Raw genomic sequence first — 26,029 nt, 5'->3', positions numbered from 1 at the left:
AATGGGCTAAAATCACACCTGAGCAGTGTGGGCGATTAGTTAAAACATACAAGAAGCGTCTGGAAGCTGTCATTGCAAACAAAGGCTTCTCCACCAAGTATTAGATGAGTCTCAGTTAGCGTGTTCAATATTTTTTTCCTGTGTTATCTCACTTAATTCCACATAATCATTATTTATGGACCTGAATGTTGTGATTTCTTTTCATGTGTGGATTATTTGAGTTAATATCAATGTCTGGTAGAAATTTTGTTTGAATTGCATCTTTGGAAATAAATGTGATGAGAAAAAAGTTGACGCGTTCAACACTTATTTTCCCCACTGTATGTGGTCTGATGAGTCCAGATGTACCCTGTTCCAAAGTGATGGGCACATCAGGGTAAGAAGAGAGTCAGATGAAGTGATGCACTCATTATGGCTACTGCCTATGTCAGTCTGCGCGAATGGGCACAATTTATTACTGGACCGTGACCGTGGACCAGTAAACAGTAATTTTTTACTGGACCGAAACAGTTTTTACTGGACCGAATATTTTATGCACAAATGTACCAAAAGTTGATGTATAATTTAATTTTAATAATTGTTATACAAATTTACTACTTTATTAATTATGTCCCAGATACAACACGACGCCATGGGCGAAGAGAAATTACCGTTTTTATATAGAATAAACCATACAAAATTAACTATTGGATAAAGAAAAGCACTCATTTGAGATCAAAACATAAATCATGTACTCAACCATGCTAGAAGTACTATAAATCACAGAGCAATGTGGCTGGGTCAAGCAGAGCGACCTTGTAGAAGCGAAATGAGGTGTGGTTTATTTATTTTCTGTTTATATCATGCGTTTTTATCGCGTGATATCGCTGTTCACACGAGAGCCTCTCTGAGGAGCAGCCCTCCCCATCCGGACGGCGCGCCGCTGCGCTGCGCTTGCTGTGTGCTTTGACTTTCGGAGCAAGACAGCGGTGCTTCGTTCCGTTGCGCGACGCGGCGCGATCGCATTATGTGGAACTTCGGGGTTACAGGAAAAAAATTACACTGGACATGAGACCAGTAATGTAGTAAGTTTTACCGGACTTTTGGTACACAAATTGGATTTGACCGATGGTCCGACGTCATTGGCGCACACTGCTATGTACAAGTGCTCTGCTGTTGCTGCAGTTAGCCAGGTCCAGCTTCAGCAACGTTATGTTCCCAAAGAATGAGGTCGGCTGACTACATTAATATACTGAATGACCAGGTCTTTCCATCAATGGAGTTTTTCTTCCTTGGTGGCATGGGCATGTTGTAAGATGGTGATGCCAGGATTCATGGGGCTCACATTGTGAATGAGTGGTTCAGGGAGCATGAGACGTCATTTTCACACATGGATCCACAGTGTCCTGACCTCAGCCCCACTGAGAATCTTTGGGATGTTCTGGAGAAGACTTTGCACAGCTGTCCGACTCTCCCGTCATCAATAAAAGATCTTGGTAGAAAATGAATGCAACTCTGGACAGAAATAAATGCTGTGACATTGCAGAACCTTATCGAAATTATGCCACAGCCAATGTGTGTCATTCTCAAAGCTAAAGGTGGTCTAACAAAATATTACAGTGTGCAACTTTTTTTGGATGGGCACTGTAATATATCATAGTTGAAACAATCCATGTAATTAGTTTCATCGGTATGGTGGTTGTAAGTTTTCAGCTGATTGGTGTATCAAACTCAAATTCGTTTGATAAAATTATGAAAGTTCTGCAACCTAGGAAACAGCCTAGAAAAAAATGTAAAAACCTTTAATGAGAGCAAGTATTTGTTGCAATGAGACTTATCTTACAGCTGCCACAATCAGAGAATGTTCAACGCAATTTGATATTAGTTTGATTTCTGTCGGAGCACAGGTTTAACATTTAATTGTCACCTAACCGCCTGACACCTCAGATACAGCCCTGCTTGTTTTCTCTGGTCAATTGAATACTTTGTGACACTGAGGAGAGGGAAGAGGGATCATTATTGTCACAGTGTTTACATTCACGTAGTAGGACTGCCCTGTGACGGGTTAGAGCTGGTATTGATTGGGGGTCGTAACCTTGCAGTGACCTTTAATTCCTGCTGATGGTCGCCGTCCCCTGCAACTCTGCTCTTCCACCCCGTCTCTGACACAGCCAATCAGAATGGACATGTGCACCTGAACCACCTACACGTCTACTCTCCTCATCTAAAATGCACGTCTATGTTCTCGTGCTACTATGAGTGGTTGTCTTGTTCATTTAAAAAATCAGTTCTAAAGATCTTACTTTAAAGAGCCGTTTTCAGAGAAAGAATTTGGTCTGTCATTTGCATTATAAAGAATGTCAGGAATCAGTCATTAATGTCAGCTAAAGAGCGAAGTCGCCTACATTCATGGTGTCCTTGTGGTGAAAGTAACTAAGTGCATGAACTGTGTGTTCAAAAAGCTTTATTTGTATAGCGCCATTCATATAAGAAATGCAGACAAAGTGCTTTTTTTTAACCTTTTCTATCCTCGATTGCTATATGTAGCACATTCACGGCAATAGACGCTGAGCACTAATACAAGAGTTGATCAAAAAGTTCCAAGATTTACATTCAATTTATGTTGAGGACGAGTGATGGAAGGCACAGGGAGCAAAATTTGGTGAATGGGATGGGTAGGTAGCAACAGTTGTGTTGTGGTGGCCAAAACGGTCCATGAATAATCACCACACTGTGGCTGGGCGTATAGACCATTGGCACAGCCACATGCCATCACCATATTGGCAATCTTTAACCTCAGACACTTTCAGGGCCAGTTTACACGAAAACATTTTTAGGGTGAAATGCAAAGGTTTAGTTGCATTGCAGGCTCCCGTTTATACAGAACCAGCATTTTGGACAACCTAAAATGATAAGCTTTGACTACGGCCTCGAAGGTGGAATTTTTCTGAAACACGACCGCTGTCGCTGTGTGAACGAGTAGCCAGAGTTTTCAGTGAGAACACTGAAGTCATGCTTCGCTTTGTGCATTATACTTTTATTCTAGTTGTGTGAACTGGATGACAACAGTAACAATGGCAGACTACTGTGTTGGGCTTGTGCTGCTGAGTCTACTGAATTTATTGAATCTCCTCCAGCAGAGTGTGCATTTGTTGTGCCATTAATACAATCAGCGAAGACGTATTCAGTATACAGCAGATAATCAGCCAACCTCTCCAACAGTGGCTGGGTAATTCCAGAATTGGAGGACATTTGGGCTGCAAAATTTTTGAAAAGTAAATCTTCTCTTTTCAGGTTTTCTGCTCCATATTCATCAACAATAGATAATAAACTATGAAAGTCTTGAATGGCTCAGCTTACACGTCAATGGTACCATTTTTATTCCATGTTTTGTTTGCTAACTCTAGTCTAATCACAGTAACAGGGTTGCTAATCCATGCTAATTTTAGCTTTTTCTCAGCAGCAGAAGCTAGATATTTAGCAAGTTGTTACGGCTAACCAACAGTGACGGATCTTCCGTGATCTGATTGGCCACCCCGTGTGCCCCCCCAAAATTTTCGTTGGAAATTTACATTACGGATACTAGGATTTCAGACGCTCCTGAACACAACTTCCTTGTCCGACTGCACCTGAATGCACCAATGACGTCAGTTTGATCGTTTGATTGTATTTTGTTTGGATTTAAAGAAGCTTTGAAGACGTTTAATGATGCTGGAGTAGAAGACAAGCACCTTTGGACCTTTGCAGTAAGAAGAATATGGCCGTTTCTCAGTAAGTAACGGTCTGTGCCTGGTTCTCACATACTCGTGAAACGCCATCATGGAGACTGCATCGGACCAGACTAGTGTCCATAGATATGAATCAGTAGATAGTATCATAGATGTGAATCAGTAGATGGGACCTTAGATATGAATCAGTAGATAGTATCGTAGATGTGAATCAGTAGATGGGACCTTAGATGTGAATCAGTAGATAAGCCATGTCCCTTTGAGCTGCGTGCTACGACAACGCTAAGCTAGTGGGGGCAAAGCCTCAGTGCATTCTGTTGATGCGGACGGCGTGAAAAAGGAAACAAATATGCCGTCTCACTGTGCTGCATACAGTTACACACTACGTCATATGATTGAGACAAGGAAACTTGGAATAACTTTCCATAGGTGAGAGCTAACTAGTAGTCACTAGCAAAGCACTAACGCGAGCTAGCAGCTTGACAACCAAATACCAGACGATTAATAGTAGCTGTAGTATAGTTGTACAAGCAGAAGTAGTAATACTAAAAGTACAAGCAGCAGTAGTGGTATAAATAGCCGCTAGAGTCGCAAAAGTAGTATCCGCATTTGTAATAGTATTACAAGTTGTAGTAGCAGTGCCAGTATCAGCAGCAGTAGTTAGTGCACTACCACTACTACTACTAGTCGCATTACTATCAATACCACCAATACTACCAATAGTAGTTATAAAGCCTAACTCATATAAATCCAAGTAGCAGTTCCTCCCTAAAGTCAGAGATTGCAGCATCTGAGGGCCTCTTCAAAAGAAGATGTAGTTGATGAAGGCGTTCTCCAGCAGGGCCAGAAAAACGTTTATATTCGGAGTCAAAGTATTAATAAAAACACTGTCACTGCCAGATCTTAGCCAGCGTCTCCCTCAGGTGGGTGTCAACGGTGTTCACGGTCAGGTCTGTGGTAATCCTGTCAAAAAACAGAACAGAAAAAATTCTAGATTATAAATCAACATGTAACAAAGCACTGTGTGTATAACGCCATAGTATAGGATGTAGTTCAGAAAATGTCAAAGTATAGTATACTTTTCAAGAATAACATAGTATGGCCTGTAGTTCATAGTATAGCATGTTGAGGGGGGAAAAAACACCTAGAGATTATGTGGTTCAAAAAGCACAAAATGACAGGATGTTGCCTAAAATTGTCATGTACTGTATGATATGTGGTTTAAAAAATGTCAGAGTGCAGTATATTGTCAAAAAAGTATGTTATTCAAGAAAACAGAGTGTAATATGTGGTCTAAAAAATGCCATAGAATAATAGTTCATTGCACAAATAAAAGTATAGTAATTTTTACAACTGTTCAAATTCTTATGTTATAACAAAAACAAAAAAAACATTAGTAATATGTCAATTAAAAAAGCCTGTAGTATATATTAAAAAAGTATAAACGTCATAGTTTAGCCTTTGGTCAACAAAACGTTCTGTCCCAGCTGAAGTAGCTGAGGGGCAACACAAAAACAGTCCAAACGCTGCTTTCCAGAGGGTTAGACGAGTATTTATTTGAAAGAGTAAGTTTACAACACTTGTGAGGTGGTTAAAAGCAAATGGGTGTTAGTAAAATAAAAAATAAATAAACAGAACTAAAAGTGAACTTCACATTGACATAGATGGACATTCCAACCAGGAACAAAGTAAAAGATCATCAAAAAAAAAAAACTCTTCCTGTTCACCTCTTAAAACCCAAGAACACACCACTAAACTAAAACTACCGGTAGGTTCCCTGTTTTCCTTCCTGAACAATTCAAAGGTCCTTCTCTATTTCCCCACACTTCCACCAACCACTGGAACACATCTCCAAAGTTCTGCTGAAGCTCAGCTTCCTCTCAGAAGAAGTGCCACCAGATGAAGGAGCCTTTTGAGAGGCAGCTAGCATCGTGATTGGACTGTACTTTGGTCTGTTCCAATCCAGCTTCAGCTCCAGAGACGGCAGGTTGGACGAGTCAACGGAGGCCGGGTGGACGAAGGCATGCAGCAGAGTACAATCCAGAAAACAACAGAGGAGGAGTGCAGCGGCCCAGGGCCAGAACAAACAGTAGCATGGTATGTCTCTAGAAAACATCATAGTATAGCCTTTGGTATGAAAAACACCATCATTTGTATCGTATATTGTACAAATAATAAGTCAAAGGTAAGAGACATACATTGTAGAATTGTAGTAATTGTGGGCTGACTGATTTACTGATTATCAGTATTTTAGTTTTTACTGATTTATGGTAATAAACCAATTTAAAAATGACGCTACTTTGGCTCTGAACCTTTATTTACCTGTGGTCGCTCTGTCTTCTGGAGTGATTTGATTGGTTATACGTCACCAATAATAATAAAAACTCTCAAAGTCTCTTTTGCTGCAGGTTGCTTTCTGGAACTGTTACAAAAAACCTCACTAAACCACATGGAGGGGCCTCAAGATAGTCGTCCAAATGAAATCGTACAAAAACCAAACTAGCACAACACAAACGCTAAAGTCTCCTGCAGCCTACCAGAGAACCTCTTTAAACAGAGAATCAGGACAGGAACTCTTACCTTCTGGACAACCAATGTTGGTTCACAAACAAGAACACAGAATGTGTCTGACCAAAAACCTCTGAAGACTCACTACAGCCAAGATAAAGACACAACTCAGCTGCACCAAATCCACTAATCACTGCACACCTTAGCACCATGTGCTAACTGTGGCTAAAGAACCACATTTACCAAGACAACTATTCAGTACAAAGCCCTAAAACACACCAAGAAACACAATAAAGACAATTTTACTGCTGGAAGCTGCAAGCCAACGCTTAAAGAACAAACTAAAGCAATGGAGCCAAACCTGGTTCAGTGAAGAGAAGCAGAAGAAATGTTTGACTGCAGACATAAAGCAGGAAGACACTGAGCTGCTCAGGTGTTCCTGATAACACCAAGCAGCTACCTGGACAGCCAATAGGAACACAGCTTACTGGAAGTCCAGAGGGCTGGCTTAGCGAAGTAAATTTAGTTTAAGGTAGGGTCTACAGATACGGACCCGTACCCGTAGCCTGTGGGCTACGGATACGGCACTTTCCATTTGTCAGACAGATACAGACCCGTACACAAGTCTCGCGAGTCAAGAAGCTGCTAACCACTGCCAACTGTTGAAAGGTAAACAAAGGTTAAGGTTAGGGTTAGTGTTAGGGTCAGGTTTAGGGTTCGTACCTGTAGTACCAATGCTACGGGTCCGTACCGCTAGCGTCTACCGGGAGTCACGTGACCAGATCTCGCGTATCTGATTGGCAAATGGAAAGTGCCGTATCCGTAGCCTGTGGCCTACGGATACGGGTCCGTACCTCTAGCAACAACCTTAGTTTAAAGTTGAAGCAGAAAGTTAACAGAGAAAGTTGAAAACCACCTTCTGATACCTGAAATCTCTGAGTTTTCACACAAAGAATGCCTGAACATGCCAAACTGGTTTCAAAGTAGAACCTTCACTGTAAAAAAGTCATAGTATGGTGTGTTGCTCAAAAAACAGTATGACCCGGCTGTTTTACCGAGGACAAAAATGTATCTTTCTTATTTTAGGTGTGATAATTGTCAGTAAACATTCTAAGAAATGGAAATCCACAGGGTTGTATATAGTGCTGTTCTTGCACAATATTTGTCACTTAATTACCCTCAGGATGCTGTCGTTGAGCTTACTAGTTTTACATAACAGGCAGATGCTGCAGCTGATGATGCTGTAATTCACATAAACTTGGAAACAAGTCCATCATAATTTGAATGGTAACAGTCCAAAATGAAAAGGTCATATACAGCTTTCCTATTGAGTTAAAGAGCCAAAAAAAACAAAACAAAACATGAAAAATACTTTGTCAAAGTGAGAGGTCCGTAGCAGCTTTCATTTTTTTCTTACAACTTTTCAGTGGCCCTCCCAAAATATCTGTTGTACCCCCCTGTGCTCCGCCACTAAAATTAATCTGCATCCGCCCCTGCTGACCACGAGGACAAATTTACTGATGGAAAACCATTAGGAAAAAAGTCAAAAGAATTTGAGAGAAGGAAACCTGTTGGCCCCACTACACACCGACCCACCGGGACCGTGCCTGGTATGCCAGAAGGCCAGTCAACCCCTGGGTAGTGGACATGTCGGATGTGCCTCCATAAAGTTACATCACCGACTATCAGCCTGGCATGCACACCACAGCGTTTTCAGTCCTTCCAGTGTTCCAATGTAAGCGCAGATTTATTTCACTTCATTGTCTTGTAAACTCAACAAGGCAAATGAAATACTTTTGTGTTTTTGGATGAAACATTGTCGTGTTGCCTTAATGGGGCCTTAATATAAAAAAAAAAAAAAAACAAGACAAAACAGCAAATACGCCCTTGGTGCACTTCTGACCTGACACATCGTCTTCAGTGTACAATTTAATTTTCCTGTGTTGGAGATGGCAACATTTTCCCCTGTTAAAACTGCTGTTTCTTCTCTGGTAGCTGCATACCCAATTCTCATCATTAGTGATGATCCTCGACATGAAGGTTGGCTCATCCTGGCTGCTGGCTGACACAGAATGCGATCGATCTCTGCTCCATTTAAAGGTCCGTGGAGAAATTGCAATCGCGCACCTGCCACACGTCATAAAAATGTGTGTAACACCATCAACCCACTGTTGATAGTGTGTTGTCACTCCACATCCTGACTCTGGACAGTTTCTGCTTGCACATATTACAGCATGTGACCATTACACGCTCTGTGCATTCAATCCAAGAACAGTCTCTGAACTTTTGGATTCTTGTAGCATTTTTTAAAATTCATTTTCTGCCTGAAAATATTTCAAACTGATCCAGTAACATCACAGTGTTACAGCCTCATGGTGATAATAGAAAGTTTTGATTAGGTGGAAATAAAAATTTCCATTTGAGTCATCCATTATTGTATTTCAAAATTTCTAAAGCATCTCTTGTCCATAGAGCCATGAGTGTTCATTTAGACCTCACAGTTTTGTAGCTGTTATTAAATTAGGAGATATTTTTCCAGTTGGAAGTTTTAAAAAATAGCCCAGGGCAGAGATACTCAGCTTGCTTTGCCTGGGGGCCGCTTTTGCTAAATGACAGGAGGCCAGTGGCCAGTTTTTAAAGAAACAATAACATTTTTCAGATAAAAGAGATAGATAAATAATATATCTGGAGATAGATAAAATGATAAATATTAAAAGACCCACAACTCTTTTTGAAATTCTTATTAGATTTATTGAGTAACAGTTGAGGGGCATTATTGAACATTTGCTGCATAAAACAGAAAATTTCCCAGTCTGGGCACCTTATTGTAAGTTGATTAATTTCTTTTCTATTTTATTTACATATCTGACATTTCAGAAGGAAATATTGTCATTTCAGCTGTTTATGGTTCAGGTTTTATATGTATGAAGACTGGTTGGTTTTTATTTACCAAACATCATATCAAATACATAAAACTAGAAAAGCACTCAGAGCGCAGTATTTCACCAAGGCTGTTCATTCCCTCATAAGGCAGTCAGAAATGCAGCATTTGTTTATTAGTTATTGATGGTCAGAAATCACTGCACCACGGAATGTGGCTTTTTAATATAGATGTACCCACAAACAAAAAGATCTTATGCTGAGCACAGGTGTGTGTTATGCATGTGTACGTTATGTACGGATACCGAATCGAGTGACCTAAATATGTAGCGGGCAGCGGGAATTGATGGGACTTGGGAACACCTTCACAATTTATTTAATTGTTCCTTGTATCATTTCCGACAGATAATTCCGTCTGCAACATTTGATTTGTAGTAGGATTACAATCATGTGATCGTCAGCAGGCAGCTGATGTAGTGTTCACTTGTTGTCATAGTTACAGTGACGCTGTGCCACTATCTCGTAATGATCCATACATCTTTATTAAGTCTGTGTATCCAGACTATAAGCTGCATCACTGCCAAAATCTAATCACTTGATCTTTGTGTCATTTCTGACCTTCCCTGAAAATTTCATTAAAATCCGCTTGTCGTTTTTTGATTAATGTTGCTGACAGACAAACAGACAGACAGAAAAACCAATGCCGATTGTCACTTAACTCCACCGCATTCCTTGGCAGAGTAATAACCCTCAAGCAGCAACGTACCACACTGGAAATTTCAGTGTTTTTTTGCAGAGGGTTTGGATCATGCAGTAAGGCAGCCCTGGATGCTATTTTCCGGGTAATTAGTCATTTTAACAACAGTGAGTGCCTTCTTGCATGCAAATGTTCAACCACAACAATTTCACCTGTCACCATTTTGCAGGAGAACTGTTGCTGCATCCTCGGTGTAACTCTGCCCTGTACAACTGTGATTGATTTAAAGAAATGCAAACAAGCCAGCGCATTTTGTCTGCAGAATGATAATGAGGTGCAGCTGTTAGCTAGCATCATCAATTCAACAATATCATGTAAAGTAACATGCACAGACATCCATTTTTTTGGAGCAATGAGTACTGTTACTGTACTGAGTTTTTACATTGTTATAGGTCCACTTCTACATACATGAGGGCAACTGATCAAAAAGCTTAAACACATTCCAGTAAATGTTTTATGGATTTGGTCCAAGTGTCACTGCTCTGGTTGCTCTGAAGGTTTTTTTCTCTTTTTTTCCCCACTTTGCTAGAGATCCCAAGCTTGAAAAAACACACATCTATGACTAATATAGTCATGTAGAGTGATGGACTAATCAGAAGAGGGAATCTAAGTCTTACATATGCGGGTGCTCAACGTGCTAAATTTAAAAACAAGCATAGCAAACCAGAAGGAGTAATAAGAGAAATCTCCAGTGCCATTCCTCCTGCCTGAAGAAAGTTTTGAAAGCAGACACATCTACAGTCTCGAGTGCAAAATTTCAGTCACGTAGCCCGCATGAAGATTTTTCTATCCACAGGTTACTTGAGGTTTTCTGTGGAAGCGATTGTGTGTAGATGCTGTCATCTGCGGCAGACTGTGTGCCAGGAGTTGGCTTTCTTTTCGCAGAGCTACTAACAGGATAATTAAGGGTGCTCTATACACTCCAATTAGCAGGCAATGGCAAAGGGAGGAGGGATCGCTCGGATGTATCGGAGGAGAGCGGTGCAAAACTGGGTGATACACATCAAATCACAGCGGAAGGCTAATGCGCGCAAGGTGAGGGCGCCATGCATTACAGGCTGCAGGAGGAAATGAGGCTGGTTTGGAAATAAATGCTGCCAAGGTTGCTGCTACACTGTGGCGCATCAGTGCCAAACCCATAATCTCATACTGTTTGTTTTCCCAAGTCGTTCTACCCTTCTCTCCCTCTCTCTCCTGTCCCTCACTTAGACTCTCTTCCTGTCTGTGTCCTTCTCTTCATGCTTTAAAGGCCTCAGAGGAATGCTGTTTACCATAACAGTCTGTGTTCGTCCATCAGAAACACCTCCACAAGACACAGTCCAGCCCCTTCTTCTTTCTGGTCAGATCTTTTTTGATGTTGTTTATTCGTAATTCCTCTGGGGAAACAGCAGTGACTCTGTTGTGGTTTTCTCTGCTTTCATACAAAAAGTTTATACATCCTGCAAGTTTTAGACCAGGAGTGTCAAACATGCGGGCCAGCAGCCAAAAGAAGACATTAACTGCAAATTGTAATTGCAATTTGTAAAACTGTAAATTTAAAAATAATTTTTTAGACATGACAAGTTGTTTTGATCATAAAGTAAAACACTATATTGCTCATTGTTCTTTTGTCGTTTTTTTGCCTCATTTTTGTAATATTTTGTTGTTGTTTTGCCTTGTTTTGTCGTTAGCCTCTTGTTTTTGCCTTTTTGTTTCTCAGTTTTGTCATTTTGTGTTTCCTTTTAGTCTGGCTTATGTTTTTGTCTTACTTTATCATTTTCTGTTTCACTTTATTCGTTATTTTTTGTCTCATTTTTGTCGTTTTGTGTGTTTTTTTTTAGTCTCGCTTGTGTCGTTTGTCCATTCTTTCATTGCTTTGTGTCTTGTTTTTGCAATGTTTTCTTATTTTTCTCGTTTTTTGTTTGACTTGTGTCATTTGTGTCATATTTCTGTCGTTTTGTTCCTCGTTTTCGTTGTTTTGTTTCCTTTTTGTCTTGCTCATGTTTCTTTTATATCATTTTGTGTTTCACTTCATTCATTGTTTTGTGTATTGTTTTTGTCTGGCTTGTCCAATTTTGTCGCTTTGTGTTTCATTTTTGTCATTTTTTGTCTCGTTTGCATCATTTGTGTAATTTTTTGTCTCGTGTTTGTCATTTGTTCATTTTTTTATGCTTTCTAACTTTTTTGTCTCATTTTTAGTCTCTTTTTTTGTCATTTTGTTTCTCGCTTTTGTCGGCTTGTGCCTCATTTTGTAATATTTTGTCTTTTGTGGGACTTCTGTCATTTTGATCATAGCGTAAAATACTATATAGATACCTTTGACTGAATGTTGTGTGCCTTTGTAGATACTCTGTGATCTGTCAGTTGTAATGTGTAAATGATAAATTGAGGCATAATGATGTTGAAATTTCACTTATTTTTCTTCAGAAATTTCAGTTCGTTCATATTTTGTAAAAAAAAAAAAAAAAAAGATAATTCCTTAAATGTAAACATTTTCAGAATGTGCCTTTCTTGCACTGAAACAAAGGGGAAAACATATTTATTTAAAGGTTATTGTGCTGCGATTTGACCCACTTTAGATTAAATTGGGCTGAATGTGGCCCCAGGGCTAAAATGAGTTTGACACACCTGTTTCAGACTATCCCAAGAGGGAGGTGTACAGTATGTTCCAATTAACAAGCACAGTAGTCCCTCACTGGATCCTTATTTCCACCACTAGAACTTAAAGGCATTAGAGGAGATTTAATTTTCTACGACTTTGAACGTAGCATGCGCATGCGCACATACAACCTCTCCTCACCCCCCTCTAACCTCCCCCCTCTTAACATTTGCGAAGAAACGCCCCCCTCCAGAAACTTGCGTAGCACTCGTGAAGTTGTCTTTTACGGCTGGGTCCCCCTGGATCTTTATTTGCCATTATGTCAAAAAAGATGAGCAAAACAAGTCGCCAGCTAACTACAAAGCTATACCAAAGCAACACATACACAAAACACGTAAGTCCAAGGCGTACGTAATCTACGTAACTAGGCCTGAGCTGGAAGATTTTTGATTGACAGGAAAGGGAGCAAACCAAACGCCTCGGTCCGAGCGCATTGATTGGCTGATGTTTTTCAGGTCCTGCCATGTCCACAGTTATTTTTTTTAATTTTTAATTTTTTTAGAAACCGTACATACAAGTCCACTAAAGGTCAGTATATTCATTTTATGTGAATCAGACAAATTAAACAAAAAAACATCCTCCATAATGCCTTTAACATCTTTCAGTTTTATCAATTTGCGTTGATTTGCAGGATTGTTCTGATTTTGCAGGAAGAGAAAATGCAGCTGGACACATCTCCTGTATCTCTGCTGCCTTTGTGAGCCCGGCGCTCAGATCAAATTGAGACAGATGAATCAGTGGCTTCGCACCATCAATCCTCAAACACCCATGTCTTATGACTTTTCTCCTGCGTGATTCCGTTCCCGTCGACGGAACACAGGCTACATTAAAATCGAGGGTCGTGGTTATTAATTAGTCCTCCGAGTTTAGTTGAAAGCCCGGCGAAACGGGGGGGAGGAGCAGCCGCACAGGGAGCGACGCTGGAGCACACAGATAGGAACAAAGGCCTGCCACGTAGGTTCATGCCTCCCACCGCTAGAGACCCGCATACTGTCGTGGCTCTGCAGACGGAGGTTAGGACCACCTAGGCAGATTTCCCTCGGGGGCTATTATCGCCCGGAAGATAAAATGATTCTCAGAGAGAGGGGAGCTTCCACACACAGATGCACAGGGTCTGATACAGAGAACGCTGTGGAAAATAACGCTGCAAGACTGGCGCTTTTATTTTTTTCTTTCTTTCTTCTTTTTCAAATGTAACTGTCAGTCCCGTCTCGTGTCGAAGAACACAAGGTCTGATTGATCATTATTTTTTGGGCAAATGTCAAGAAAATTTTTCTGTCAGATACGCTTTTTGTTGTGTCAAAACAGCATGCGGTTTAAAGCCATGTGAAAAGGACACTACAAGACTGATCGCACAAAGACACATGGAAATGATTCATATAAATTGGATGAAACATACCGCTGGGTGAACAGGATGAAGTTGGGTCGAAGGATTTTTTTTTTTATGTGTCTGTTTTTGGACCAAAGAAGTGAAAACAGGCAGAGACCATGAGCAGGAGAAGAGAATAAAGCAAACATCACCACTGTTACTGTGGGGCTTTAAAGCTGGCCAGGCTGCACTAGATAGATATTTGTGTCTGCAGTTCAATATTGATAAAGTGACTTTATTTGGGGGGCACCAGAATAAATCAGTTTAAGAAAATAGCTGTGTCAGGTTTATTTGCATGGTTAATACGCTGCCTGTCCAAAAAAGTCATCACTTGGATTTAACTAAGCAAATAGGTAAGAGTCTTCCATTGGATAATTACTGCAGTGATGAATATGTTTCAGCTGTAACAACTGATTTAACCCTAGCTGATGCAGTGAGGAGCTTGTGATTTCTTAAACAACCATGTTGGAAGACGTATCCTGTGGTTGTGGAAAGGATGGTGATCTGTCTTAGAAGGGTCAAATTACTGGCCTACATCAAGCAAAGAAAACAACCGAGGAGATGAAACTACTAAAATCAGGTTAAGAACCACCCAATGCATTATTAAAACCTGAAGGATAGTGGTGAACCATCATCTTTGAGGAACAAATGTGGTCGAACAAACACTTAGATGATCATAGGAAATCAACAGTAGAACCCATGGCTATGTTTAATAGTGAAAGTAAGAACATTTCCACACTCCATCTGAAGGGAACTCAATGGATTGGGACTAAACAGCTGTGTAGCTCTAAGAAATCCACTGATCAGCGAGACTAAGCAGAAAAAAAGGCTTCAGTTTGCTAGGTAGCATAAAGATTGGACTCTGGAGCAATGAAAGAAGGTCATGTGGTCTGATGAGTCCAGATTTACCCTGTTCCAAAGTGATGGGAGCATCAGGGGTAAGAAAAGAGGCAGATGAAGTGATGAACTCATCATGTCTAGTGCCTACCAGCCTGTGGGGGTTAGGGTTATGATCTGGGGTTTGGTCAGGTTCACCAACGTTATGTTCCCAAAGAATGAGGTCAGCTGACTACCTGAATATACTGAATGACCAGGTCTTTACATCAGTGGAGGTTTTCTTCCCTGATGGCATGGACATGTTCCAAGATGATGATGCCAGGATTCATGGGGCTCACATTGAGAATGAGTAGATCAGGGAGCATGAGACGTCATTTTCACACATGGATTGTCCTCCACAGAGTCCAGACCTCAGCCCCACTGAGAATCTTTGGGATGTTCTGGAGAAGACTTTGTGCAGCGATCCGACTCTCCCATCATCAATATAAGATCTTGTGAGAAAATGAATGCAACTCTGGACAGAAATAAATGTTGTTACATTGCAGAAGCTTATTGAAACGATGCCACAGCAGATGTGTCGTACTCGGAGCTAAACGTGGTCCAATGACAGCGTATGCAACATCTTTTTGGACAGACAGTGTAATATTTAGAATGTCTGGTGACAACATTGTGATAAAGACAAAGTTGAAATGGTTTGTAAAGTATTGAAAAGTTATGATTTTCTTGTATTTTCTCTCGATTAATGTCCGCATGTGAAAATTATGTAAAGTTTCGAAACAAAACAAATCATACACTACCATTCAAAAGTTCGGGGTCACATAGAAATGTCCTCATTTTGAGGGGGAAAAAATCATATAAGATAGCTTTAAATTTATCAGAAATCCAGTGTAGACATTGCCAATGTGGTAAATGACTATTCTAACTGGAAACAGCTGATTTTTATTGGAATGTCTCCATAGAGGTACAGAGGAACATTTCCAGCAACCATCACTCCTGTGTTCTAATGCTACATTGGTGTTAGCTAATGGTGTGAAAGGCTCATTGATGATTAGAAAAACCCTTGTGCAAATATGTTAGCACATGAATCAAAGTGGTAAGTTTTCATCAAAAAACATGAAATTGCCTGAAATAAAAGTGGCAGAAATGGAGGACATTAGGGCTTACACATTCTAAAGGTGACAGTGGATTGTAAGGTTTTGGAGAAGGACTGACAATGCTAAGCATTACTCCTCAAACACTATCTTCTAAAACCACACACTTGTGTTGATAGACTCGCCCATTTCTCTAAACATGTCCATTTACCACTGCTGCTGCTGACTGCTGGAACAAATAAACTTAAACAAAGTTCAGTCCAGCAGACTTCATCATGCTGCTTATTTACAACCACTCTCTCTCTCCTCCCTCTCTTAACTAATCACATCAGCTGACTGAGGCCATTCTTTTCTCCGTTAAACCAATCAAATTCTGCCACAAACCTCTGTCTCTGACGTAATTTCGCTGTGTTCAGATTTTAAAACGTTCCTTTCTCTGCTGCTGTCAGATGTCATTTCAGCATCAGATCGACGCGACCTCTTCACCACATTCGCCTCCGGTTTTCATCAGAACCGGCATTTACAGATCTTTCTGCTTGCTCATCAGCGGTCCTGCTTCACATCAGATCGATTCAAATCTTCACTTTAACTACCTCTGTAAAATGATGATGTCACATATTCCTTCAACCTTTCCTTACGGAGCACGCCATGATGAGTAAATCGTTTAAGTTCCATTTAGGGTTTTCTCTCATTGATTGAAATATTTGTTGCACCCTCTGAACCGAAACAGTTCACCATTTCCATGATTGACAGCCACTGAAAGGACATGATCTGACAGAAGAGTTGGAGAGTTTGAGGTTTGTCACACAGTGTTTTGTACATGAGGCAGCGACTCAAGCACAAAAGCACACAAAGAAGAACAGGCCAGATTATTTATGACTTTAATCAATTCCATCAAGCCCAAAGTGTCTAAATCTGTGGCATGCACATTAAAGCATACAGCCAGTGTTCTCTTTAAACATTTTGTTCATGGGTGTTTTATACTTTAACAATCAGGATGTTAAAATACGCTTGAATCTCCACTGCAATTATTTACGACAACTGAAATATTACTTTTAAACCAATTCTAAAACAAAATTTGCATATAATTGTTCAACATTTACCGTCAAAGTCTTTGCTTCTTCTCTGTCCCATCCGTTGCCAGCTCTAAATAAATTCATCAAAGTGTAGCCCTTAGCAGCCTATAGGCCTGGTGTCACACAGCTCACCTGGAAGGGCTGTATGACTAGAAATGTGTCAGTGTCGCTGTCAGTTGTTTTACTCACCACATAAGCCTGTCTTAAAGTAAGAAGCAACACTGGGATTGTTTATTCCTCTGTGGCTTGTGCCATTTTAAGTGAAATGTCAAAGCGGAGCTGAAGTGATTAATCAGTTTTTGCTGATTAATCAATCAACAGAACATTATTCGGCAAACAACTCTGGCAAGAAAACGTGTCAAAAGATAAAGATCTGCTGGTTTTGAGTTGCAAATTTTGACCCACATTTGACTTTTTCCTGGGTTTCATAATCTTTTATGATAGTGTGATGGTTGGTTGTGGTTATTGATCAGACAAAGCGAGGTAATTCAAGAGGATATATTTTGAAGGCGTCACTTTGGAGTCTGGAAATTTATAATGGGACATTTTTCTTACTCTCAAATAGAGAGAAAGATAGTTGGATTGAGAAAAAAGAAACCCTCAGAGAGCACAGTGCTCCACAGGCTGATCATTCCCACATATGGCATTGTCAGAAATGCAGCATTTGTTATTAATTATTGATGATCAGAAATCATGGCAATGTGTCCATTAATACAGATGTACCCACAAACGAAATGACCTTGCACTGAGCACAGGCGTGTGTTATTCATGTGTATTTATGTACGGATACTGAATCGTGTGACCTGAATATGTAGCGGGTGGTGGGAATTGATGGGACTTGGAAAACCTCCACAATTTTAACAATTGTTCTTTGTATCATTTCCGACAGATAAGTCCCCATAAGTAGTGGATTTCTAGTAGGATCACAATCATGTATCCTTCAGCAGGCAGCTGATGTAGTGTTCATTGTTGTCATAGTTACAGTGATGCCGTGCCGCTATCTTACATGATACAGAAATCTTTAACAAATTGTGAGATCCAGACTATAAGCTGCATCACTGCCAGAATCTAATCACTTGGTCTTTGTGTCATTTTTTGCCTTCCCTGAAAATGTCATTGAAATCTGTTGGTCTGTTTTTGAGTAATGTTGCTAATAGACAGACAGACAACAGACAGACAGACAGACAGACAGACAGACAGACAGACAGACAGACAGACAGACAAGCCAACGCCGATCGTCACATAACTCTGCCACATTCCTAGGAGTATCTACTCCACCATAGTGTGAGTCACTGGAATGTAGACTGTGGGTAAGTCCAGCTATTTTCATGCATTTCATACAACCATCTCCAATCTTCCGTGAATCTGCGGGTTACTGTTTTAAAAAACAACAGCAAGAAAAGCACTCAGAGAGCGCAGCACTCCACCAAGTCTGCCCAGGTCGTTCATTTCAGGCAATAAAATCTGTAAAAAAAAAAATTGTTATCTGCATTGGTTGATTTTAGCAAAAATTCATTGAAATTTGGCACTCTTAACAAAACACAAGAAATGTGCTGTTTGAGTTTCTGTTTTGACCCATATGAATTTTTGCAGGGTTTCAGTCTTTTATGACAGTAATTGAACATCTTGGCTTCTGGATCATTGGTCAGACAACAAACAATCTGAAGAAGTCGCCTTGGGTCTGGAAACTCATAATAGAGAGCTTTCTCCTATTTTCTGACTCTAGTAGTTAATTGAGCAAATATTCTGATTCTACACAGAGCACTTTTGGGCCGGGTAGTAAATGCTATACACCACCATGTCACTAATTTATAGATAACAATACTCCTTATATTACAGCTCCTTAAGATGACTTATCACATCTGGAAACCAAACAACACATCGTCAGATGACTTATTTACCTTAATTTACACCAGAAATGACACCCCTCAAAACATGTGATTGCTTAGAAAATATTTGGCAACAGCATGTCAGTTTTTAACTAAAACACAGCAGGTTTGCTGGTTTAGTTCAGTTTTTGAACCCAAGCATGAATATTTCTAGGTTTCTTAGTCTTCCATGGCAGTAAATTGAGTCTTTGGGGTTTGATCATTGGTCAGACAAAACAAGTCATTTTGGGGAATGTCAAATTATGGTCCGGAAAGTTTTGAATTTCTTGTAAACTTGTAAATTTTCACTCTGATCGTTAATTTAGCATTGTTCCTACATCTTAATAGATGGTGAGAATAATGCACATTCTAGTAAAGCACACTTTATTATGGGCTTACATAACTAATGTCAGTCATAATGGGAATTTATATAATATATATAATATATAATATTATATATTATATATATTATAAATGCATAAACAACTTAATGTTAAAGTAAGGAACTTAAACATTTTTTGACTCTGATGGTTAACTGAGGAAATATTCTGCATTTTAAGTGAGAATATGGAAAACTGACAAGTTGAAGAACTTACATTCTAATAAGACACATCTTATCATGGTGTACACGTGTTTCCATTAATAACTTTTTTTGGAGCAGCTTGTGAAAACTCTGCACCATCTGGCCACTAGATGTTTAAAACTATCAAGCAAATGAATTACTGAGCATTAATGAGAAAATAGTGACACCTCACATGCCCTTTATCTGCATCAGCTATCTTAATGTAAAATGAATATTCCAGTGAGTTTATTTTCCTGCTGCTTAACTGTAAACCAGTGGTGTCAAACATGCGGCCCACGCCCAAAACCAGCTCTATAGAGTGGTCCAATCCAGCCCACTGGATGACTTTGTAAGTGTTAAAATGACAGAGAAGACCCTGACTTGATCAAAGTAAAATACTGGATTGTTTATTGTTCTTTTGTCATTTTGTCTCATTTTTGTAATATTTTGTCTTGTTTTTGTCTCATGTCTCATGTCATTTGTTTCTTGTTTTTCTCTTTTGTGTTTTTCATCTTATTTCTGTTGTCTTGTGTTTTGTTTTATTTGTTGTTCTGTGTGCTGTTTTTTTGTTGTTTGTGTCTTGTTTGTGTCGCTTGTCCATTTTGTTTTTGCCGCTTGTAACTTTCTGTCTCATTTTTTTGTCTCTTATTTGTTTTGTTTCATGTAGTTTGTCTCATTTTTTTGTCGTCTTGGGTCTCATTTTTGTAATATTTTGTCTTGCCTTAGTTATTTTTTTGTCTTTTTTGTCATTTGGATCATAAAGTAAACCACTATATCATTCAGTTCCAGATACCTGTGACTAAATGTTCTGTGCTTTTGTAGATAAACACTCATCTGTAAGTTGTAATGTGTAAATGATAAACTGAGGCATAATGTTGCTGAAACTGAGTTTTATTTTTTAAAGAAATTTCAGGTTGTTCATGATGTCTTGTAAAAGGATAAATCCTTAAATGTGAACTTTCTTGCACTAAAACAAAGGAAAACATTTGGAGTTGAGAACTGTTTATAGGTTTTCTGTGATTTTACTGGTCACTTGAGATCAAACTGGACTAAATGTGGCCCCTGAACTAGAATGAGTATGACAGCCTGCTGTAAAGTTTTGAGTATGGCTCATTTTTCTCATTTGGTGAATCTTTGTTTCTAAACTACACACTGGAGCTTCATGTAGACTAAATGCAGAGCTGGAGGGAGAATCTGCTCATCATTTCAACCCGGAGCCTGAGTGTCACACACATGGAGACTCGTGGAATAAATGTGGCCACGCGAGTCCATGTTGCCAGTGGGAGCTGTGGCTTGGGTGGCCAGCAGCGGGATTTTCTAATGTGATGAATCCCGGAGCTCTCAGTAATTATGGCTGCTGTCGCTGGACGGAGGAGAGAGTGAGAGAGGAGGGGAAACAAGCCGGCGGATGCCATTTTATCTTAATCACAGCTCAGCTCCATTCAAATTAATTTGACAACTTTCCCCCCCTCCCACATCCTTATTAAAAGACGCGTCTGACAAATGACAACCCCCCATTCCCCTTCCTCTGTAAATGTTCTCGTCATGAAATTCCTTTTATTTATTTATTTTATTGTTCTGTGTGTGGCAAAGAGGCCAACTGCGAGGGCGCAAGATATTTCCCGGAGATGTTTTTTTTTTCCCTTCCCTTTCTCCCTCCTCTCCCTGTAGGGCGCCCTGAGCCATCCATCCCTCCCACCTCCGAGTGTTTCTATAGTAATTTCCAGCCAATGATCAGTAGGTGTCCACATCCCTGCTTCCTCACCTCAGCACCAATCAGCCACACACAAGCGACAGGAGACACGGACCGAGCGGAGACGCACAATACAGCCCCCGATCAAGCGGGAGAGGAAACACCTCAGCCAAAAACACCCTCTGCGATTTGAATTTTCACATTTTCAAACCCCCTCCAGGTCTTGTCTTCTCCCTCCCCGTCTTTTCAAGCCTCTTTGGCTTATTTGTGGTAACTTTTTTCTCTCCAACGTGACAAGAAAGTCGATAAAAATGATCCTTTTGTTTTGAGCGCACACACTCAGTCGCCCCGCTCTCCTCGGCTGCTTCTGTCTGCGCGTCTTCTCCGCGTCTTTGCCATTATTTTTTTTTTCCTCAGCACCCCCCAACACGCATCGCCTCGCAGTAATGTGCCGTTACATGGTCGCAGGCTGGTAGCATCTTGGGAGCTCTTCTCAACGGGAACCTGGTAGGTGATGCTCTCTCTCTCTCTATGTGTCCATCCATGTTTTGGCGTCCACTTGCATGCGTCTTTTCCCCCTCGCGTTGCAGCCCAAGTGATCCCCGCCAGAGTCAGATTAATTCTTCTTTTATTATTATTTGCACTGTTGCACCTCTCTTTCCCCTTCTCTGGATTATCTATGCATGACCTTTGATCTGAATGTCTGCCACAGAGCTGTAATTAATGGCATCGTTGTGCAGCAGCGGCGGCGGCACAATGGTTCGTCATCGGACGTGGCTTTTTTTCCTTTCTTTTTTTTTTTTTTTTACTTTTCTTTCTTCAATCTCCTCTCCACATCTCTCTTCTCTTTCTCCTCTCCCCTCCTCTCTCCCCTCTCTCTCTCTCTCCCAAGTATTGAACATTTCTGTCTCTCTAAACTTTGTTTACAGGCTGCAAAATCAATGTCCGTGACTTGATTGCCTTTGGGCTGCGTATTTCGCTCCAGGGGTGAATTGATTAAGTAATAATGACCCTGAGGAGGGCTGATCATTAAGCCAAGGAGGTTTTGTTTACGGGTGGCTGCTGCTTGTTTTGGATGCCACATCTACATTGAACCTCGGGATCTCGGAAGGGGATGGTTGGATTTAGGACTCTTGGTTTCACATGTGCCATCAAAATCTAAATTTGAAAGAAATTATGCCCCAAAGTGCACTCAGACTTCAAGACTTTTTGCAGAAATTTGATTTCAGCCATTGAGATCAGATTATCTGGATAATTTGGTGGGGGTTTTTTTGTTAGAAAGGCAAATATTTGCCAGCTTAAGAAGGGGATGCACTTCAGCAGGACTTAAATACTGCCACCCAGTACGATCTCGCTCCATTTCCATGTGTGCATATTTATAATTCATCCTTTTCAAGACAGCTGCTGGGTAGCACCATGGAAGTGATTTGAAATGCTTTAGTGTTCCAGCAATGGATCAGCTTTGGCAATTAAGAGAGAAAGCCCAGAAAAAGGTAATGGAAGTAGGGGGAGATGTGTCTAATGGGCTTTTATCTGTGGAAACCAAATCCAGACAGACTGGTGGAGGGAGAGAAAGGAAATGGAGCACCCCCCACCTCCATCACCACCCTCCAACACACACACACCTACACCTACACACACACTCACGGTCCCATCCTGAGGCAGCTGACACTGTAGTTGGTGTGGTCCATGATCTGGTTGTAAATTCACCAGCAGCTGTCACTGAGTAAATGTAATAGAGCCGGCCATGAAGGAATACCTGCTGCTCCTAAGAGGCCGGACGGAGGCTTGTTTACACGGACGAGCTGCCTCCGTTATTAGTAATGTTACAGAGAAAATCAAGAAATTAGAAAAGATTAAACTATGTTCCTCAGCAGGTTATTTTTAAGGATGTGTATCGCAGGTTTAAGGTAAATATTTGTGTTTTTGAAGCTAATCTGACTGCTGGTGAGGCTCCCGTCTAACTTTTTTTTTTAAAGCGATATTTTGGATTGAATATTACATCTTTTTGTTCTGATGAAATGCACCCGTGTGTATTTTTTTTCCATTCTGCACAGAAGCTGATTTGATTTTCATGAAAATATGTAAAAATACCCTGACAAGACATGTGAAAAAAATCTTAAAATTTTGGCGTTTTTTGAAGCATGCTAATTCTTCTCCCCATTATAATAACGACATGCTGGTCTGTCACAGCTATCACGTTGTTGTTGCCAGATGAAGATCAGTCCTGACTATTTGTGATAGTTCCATTATGAAACGTCAGCGCGTAAACAATGTGCCAGAGTATTCTTCAAATGTTCAGCTGTTGTGTCCAGAGAAAAGTTGAAGCATAGAAATGAAAACTGATAAGAGTGAAAAAAAATGCCTCTTTTATGTTTAACTGTTGTTTTTTCTTATTTTTTTTGTTTTTTTCTTTTGCTTTTAGCACTGGAGAAGATAAACCAGGATGGTAACACATTGCTGGTAACCAGCTTCAGTTTGACAAAGGCCGCTGTAACCTCACTCTCTCCTCCTAAACGCTGACAACCGCTCCTCAGCCATGTCTAACATAAACAATGCGCTTTGCATTGAAAACGGACAGAATGCAGATGTGTCGCTCTTACAAAAGGATAATCTTCAGGATGGTGGATTAAGCCAGCTTTTGGATTATAACGCAGAAATGGAAAGGTACAGGTCTTTTGCAAACTTTTATAAAACCAATGGGGCATTTCCACAGACTGCAAAGATTGCCCGTATCACGACGCCCATTTTTCCCAGTGCGAGAATTGGTATGTCCCCTTGGAACTGTGATAACGCCATGCTCTGGGGAAGGAAATCAGCGGCAATAAACCCTAATAGGACCAGCATGCATAGAAATGACTCCCAGAGGCCGGGGAAGCCTGGCGTGCCGCCAGAGACGCTGCAAATGGCAAATAATAATTTCCTCTCTACCTTATCCCCCGAACACTGCAGACCTTTAGCAGGAGAATGCATGAACAAGCTGAAATGCGGCGCTGCTGAAGCAGAGATAATGAATCTCCCAGAACGCGTTGGAACTTTTTCCGCTATTCCGGCTTTAGGGGGCATCTCATTACCTCCCGGGGTCATCGTCATGACAGCCCTTCACTCCCCCGCAGCCTCAGCAGCCGTTACAGACAGTGCGTTTCAAATTGCCAATCTGGCAGACTGCCCACAGAATAATTCCTCAGCATCCAGTGGAAACCCAGCGAAGAAGAAAAGGAAAAGGTGTGGGGTCTGTGCACCCTGCAGGCGGCTAATCAACTGTGGTGTCTGCAGCAGTTGTCGGAACCGCAAAACGGGCCACCAGATCTGCAAATTTAGGAAATGCGAGGAGCTGAAGAAGAAGCCAGGCTCATCGCTGGAGGTGAGCACCAGGGCTCTGCTTCCCCTTCTTTTATTATTATCCCCTTGCACTCTAAAGCATTAACCTTTTCATCCAGTCACGTTCTAAGCCCTTGAAAATTGTTTCCATGCCCACCCATGCCTGAACATCCCCCGGTTTCTCAAATCTGCCTACCCGCCTAGCCTAATTGGCAGTAATTAGGGGTGTTTGTGCGGAGCGCAAGCTGAGCTTGGCTCAGACACCCCTAATTGCTGCCAGTCAGGCTGGGGCTGGAACGCATCCGAACAACCCCGAGCTTGGCTCAGCTCCAAGCAGGGCTGGGAAATGGTTTTCAGCAGAGAGCCATCTCTCTCTGCACCCGGTCATTTTAACCAATTATGGAAACCGTCTCTGGATGGGGAGAATCAATATCCCACAAAGCCTCAGCCTCCGACCACCAAGAGATGGCGAGAGTGATGGCAGAGCTGCTGATGGCGTTTCTCAAAACATCCCCCAAGTTTAGTGTGGGGAGGGGAGCCAAGCACCCAGACTGATCCCTTCCCACTGATCCTGTATGAACTGATTGTGCATATACAGTAGGCCGAAGACAACGTTATTTTATACTATATTTGTGTCACTATGGGCAATTATGCCTCAGTCTGGGGCACGATGCACATCAAGAAAGGCAAAAAAATAGTCTGTGCCAGTCAGAAAATAGAAAAACATTAAGCACTGGCTTTACTGACAAGTAGCAAAAGGCTTCATTAGGACACAATCAGAGGCCAGAATGGTTTCTAAAGGTTTATTTTAATTGATTTATTTACCGGCTGACATTTGTTTGTCAAAGCTGATTGTGAATGTTAAATGGCAAATATGGTTCTCTTTAGCCTGACTTTTTGAACTTGCTCACTGAACACAATCCTGTATAGATGAGTTTCCAGCAAATGCAAGATGAAGCCAGATACGTTGGTCATTAATTAACTCATTACAAAAGAAGGAAGACAAGGTTGAACATAAGATATCTGTTTATTGGAAAACACCATGTGTGGATTCTTTTGTTGGCTATGAATTTAAGGTATTAGTTTATCTGATTCTTATTTGCACCCACCTTAATTCATTTCCCTAAGTGTTCATTTCTACGAATGAAAGCTCAGTAAGGTGTTAATTTCTTCTGTTCTATGATTTAATGTTGCGTTTTCCTAAATATTTACTGTTTGAGAAGGCTTCATGACATCACATGATCTAATGTTATCATTTCATTCTTACATTTTTTGTCCCTTCTGCTCAACAATGTAATGATGTTTTGGAGATTTTCTGCTAAATCAGTCCTGGTCTTTCATACCTTAAATCCCTGTTTTAACTTTTCATGATTTGTCAGAAACACCGAAAGCTTTGCCACTTTGCAACGGAATCAGACTGTTTTTGCTCAGTTTAGCTCCTGAAACTGAACAGTTGGTCAGTCATTACAGACATAAGGAAATATTTTTTAATTCTTAAGATAGATGCCCATTTCACGATGTACAAAATTGTTAGAATGAATTGTTTATATAGGGTTGGTGGTTCCATCCCCGGCCCCTCCGCATGTGAAAGTGTTCTTGGGTAAGACACTGAACCCCAACTTGCTTCTTTTGGCATGGAGGCACCTTGCATGGCAGCTCTGTCAGCCTAGCTGTGTGAATGTGTGAATGGGAAATGTTGTAAAGTGCTTTGAGTACCTAAGG

The 26,029-nt window shown here is 40.7% G+C and overlaps 1 protein-coding gene and 1 long non-coding RNA gene across 4 annotated transcripts in view; one reads left to right on the top strand and one right to left on the bottom strand.

Annotated features, from left to right (window-relative positions):
- Positions 1 to 637: 637 nt before the first annotated feature.
- Positions 638 to 26,029, bottom strand: part of LOC127533076 (uncharacterized) — a 165,071-nt gene continuing 139,679 nt past the window's right edge. For 2 of the 3 annotated variants that reach the window (XR_007940649.1, XR_007940651.1), the window contains one exon: positions 638 to 4,670. This is a non-coding gene — a long non-coding RNA (uncharacterized LOC127533076). The remainder of the gene's footprint in view (positions 4,671 to 26,029) is intronic. The other variant, XR_007940650.1, reaches the window with a different exon arrangement.
- Positions 20,931 to 26,029, top strand: part of cxxc4 (CXXC finger 4) — a 34,680-nt gene continuing 29,581 nt past the window's right edge. Inside the window, exons 1-2 of the mRNA XM_022193729.2 lie at positions 20,931 to 21,493; positions 23,412 to 24,350. Coding sequence (XP_022049421.1) covers positions 23,526 to 24,350 — 825 coding nt within the window. The 5' untranslated portion in view covers positions 20,931 to 21,493; positions 23,412 to 23,525. The remainder of the gene's footprint in view (positions 21,494 to 23,411; positions 24,351 to 26,029) is intronic.

The sequence above is a fragment of the Acanthochromis polyacanthus genome, chromosome 3 (genome assembly GCF_021347895.1).
Source record: "Acanthochromis polyacanthus isolate Apoly-LR-REF ecotype Palm Island chromosome 3, KAUST_Apoly_ChrSc, whole genome shotgun sequence".
NCBI lineage: Eukaryota > Metazoa > Chordata > Actinopteri > Pomacentridae > Acanthochromis > Acanthochromis polyacanthus.
The sequence above is the reverse complement of the archived record's forward strand: the minus strand, read 5'-3'. Positions and strand labels throughout refer to the sequence as shown.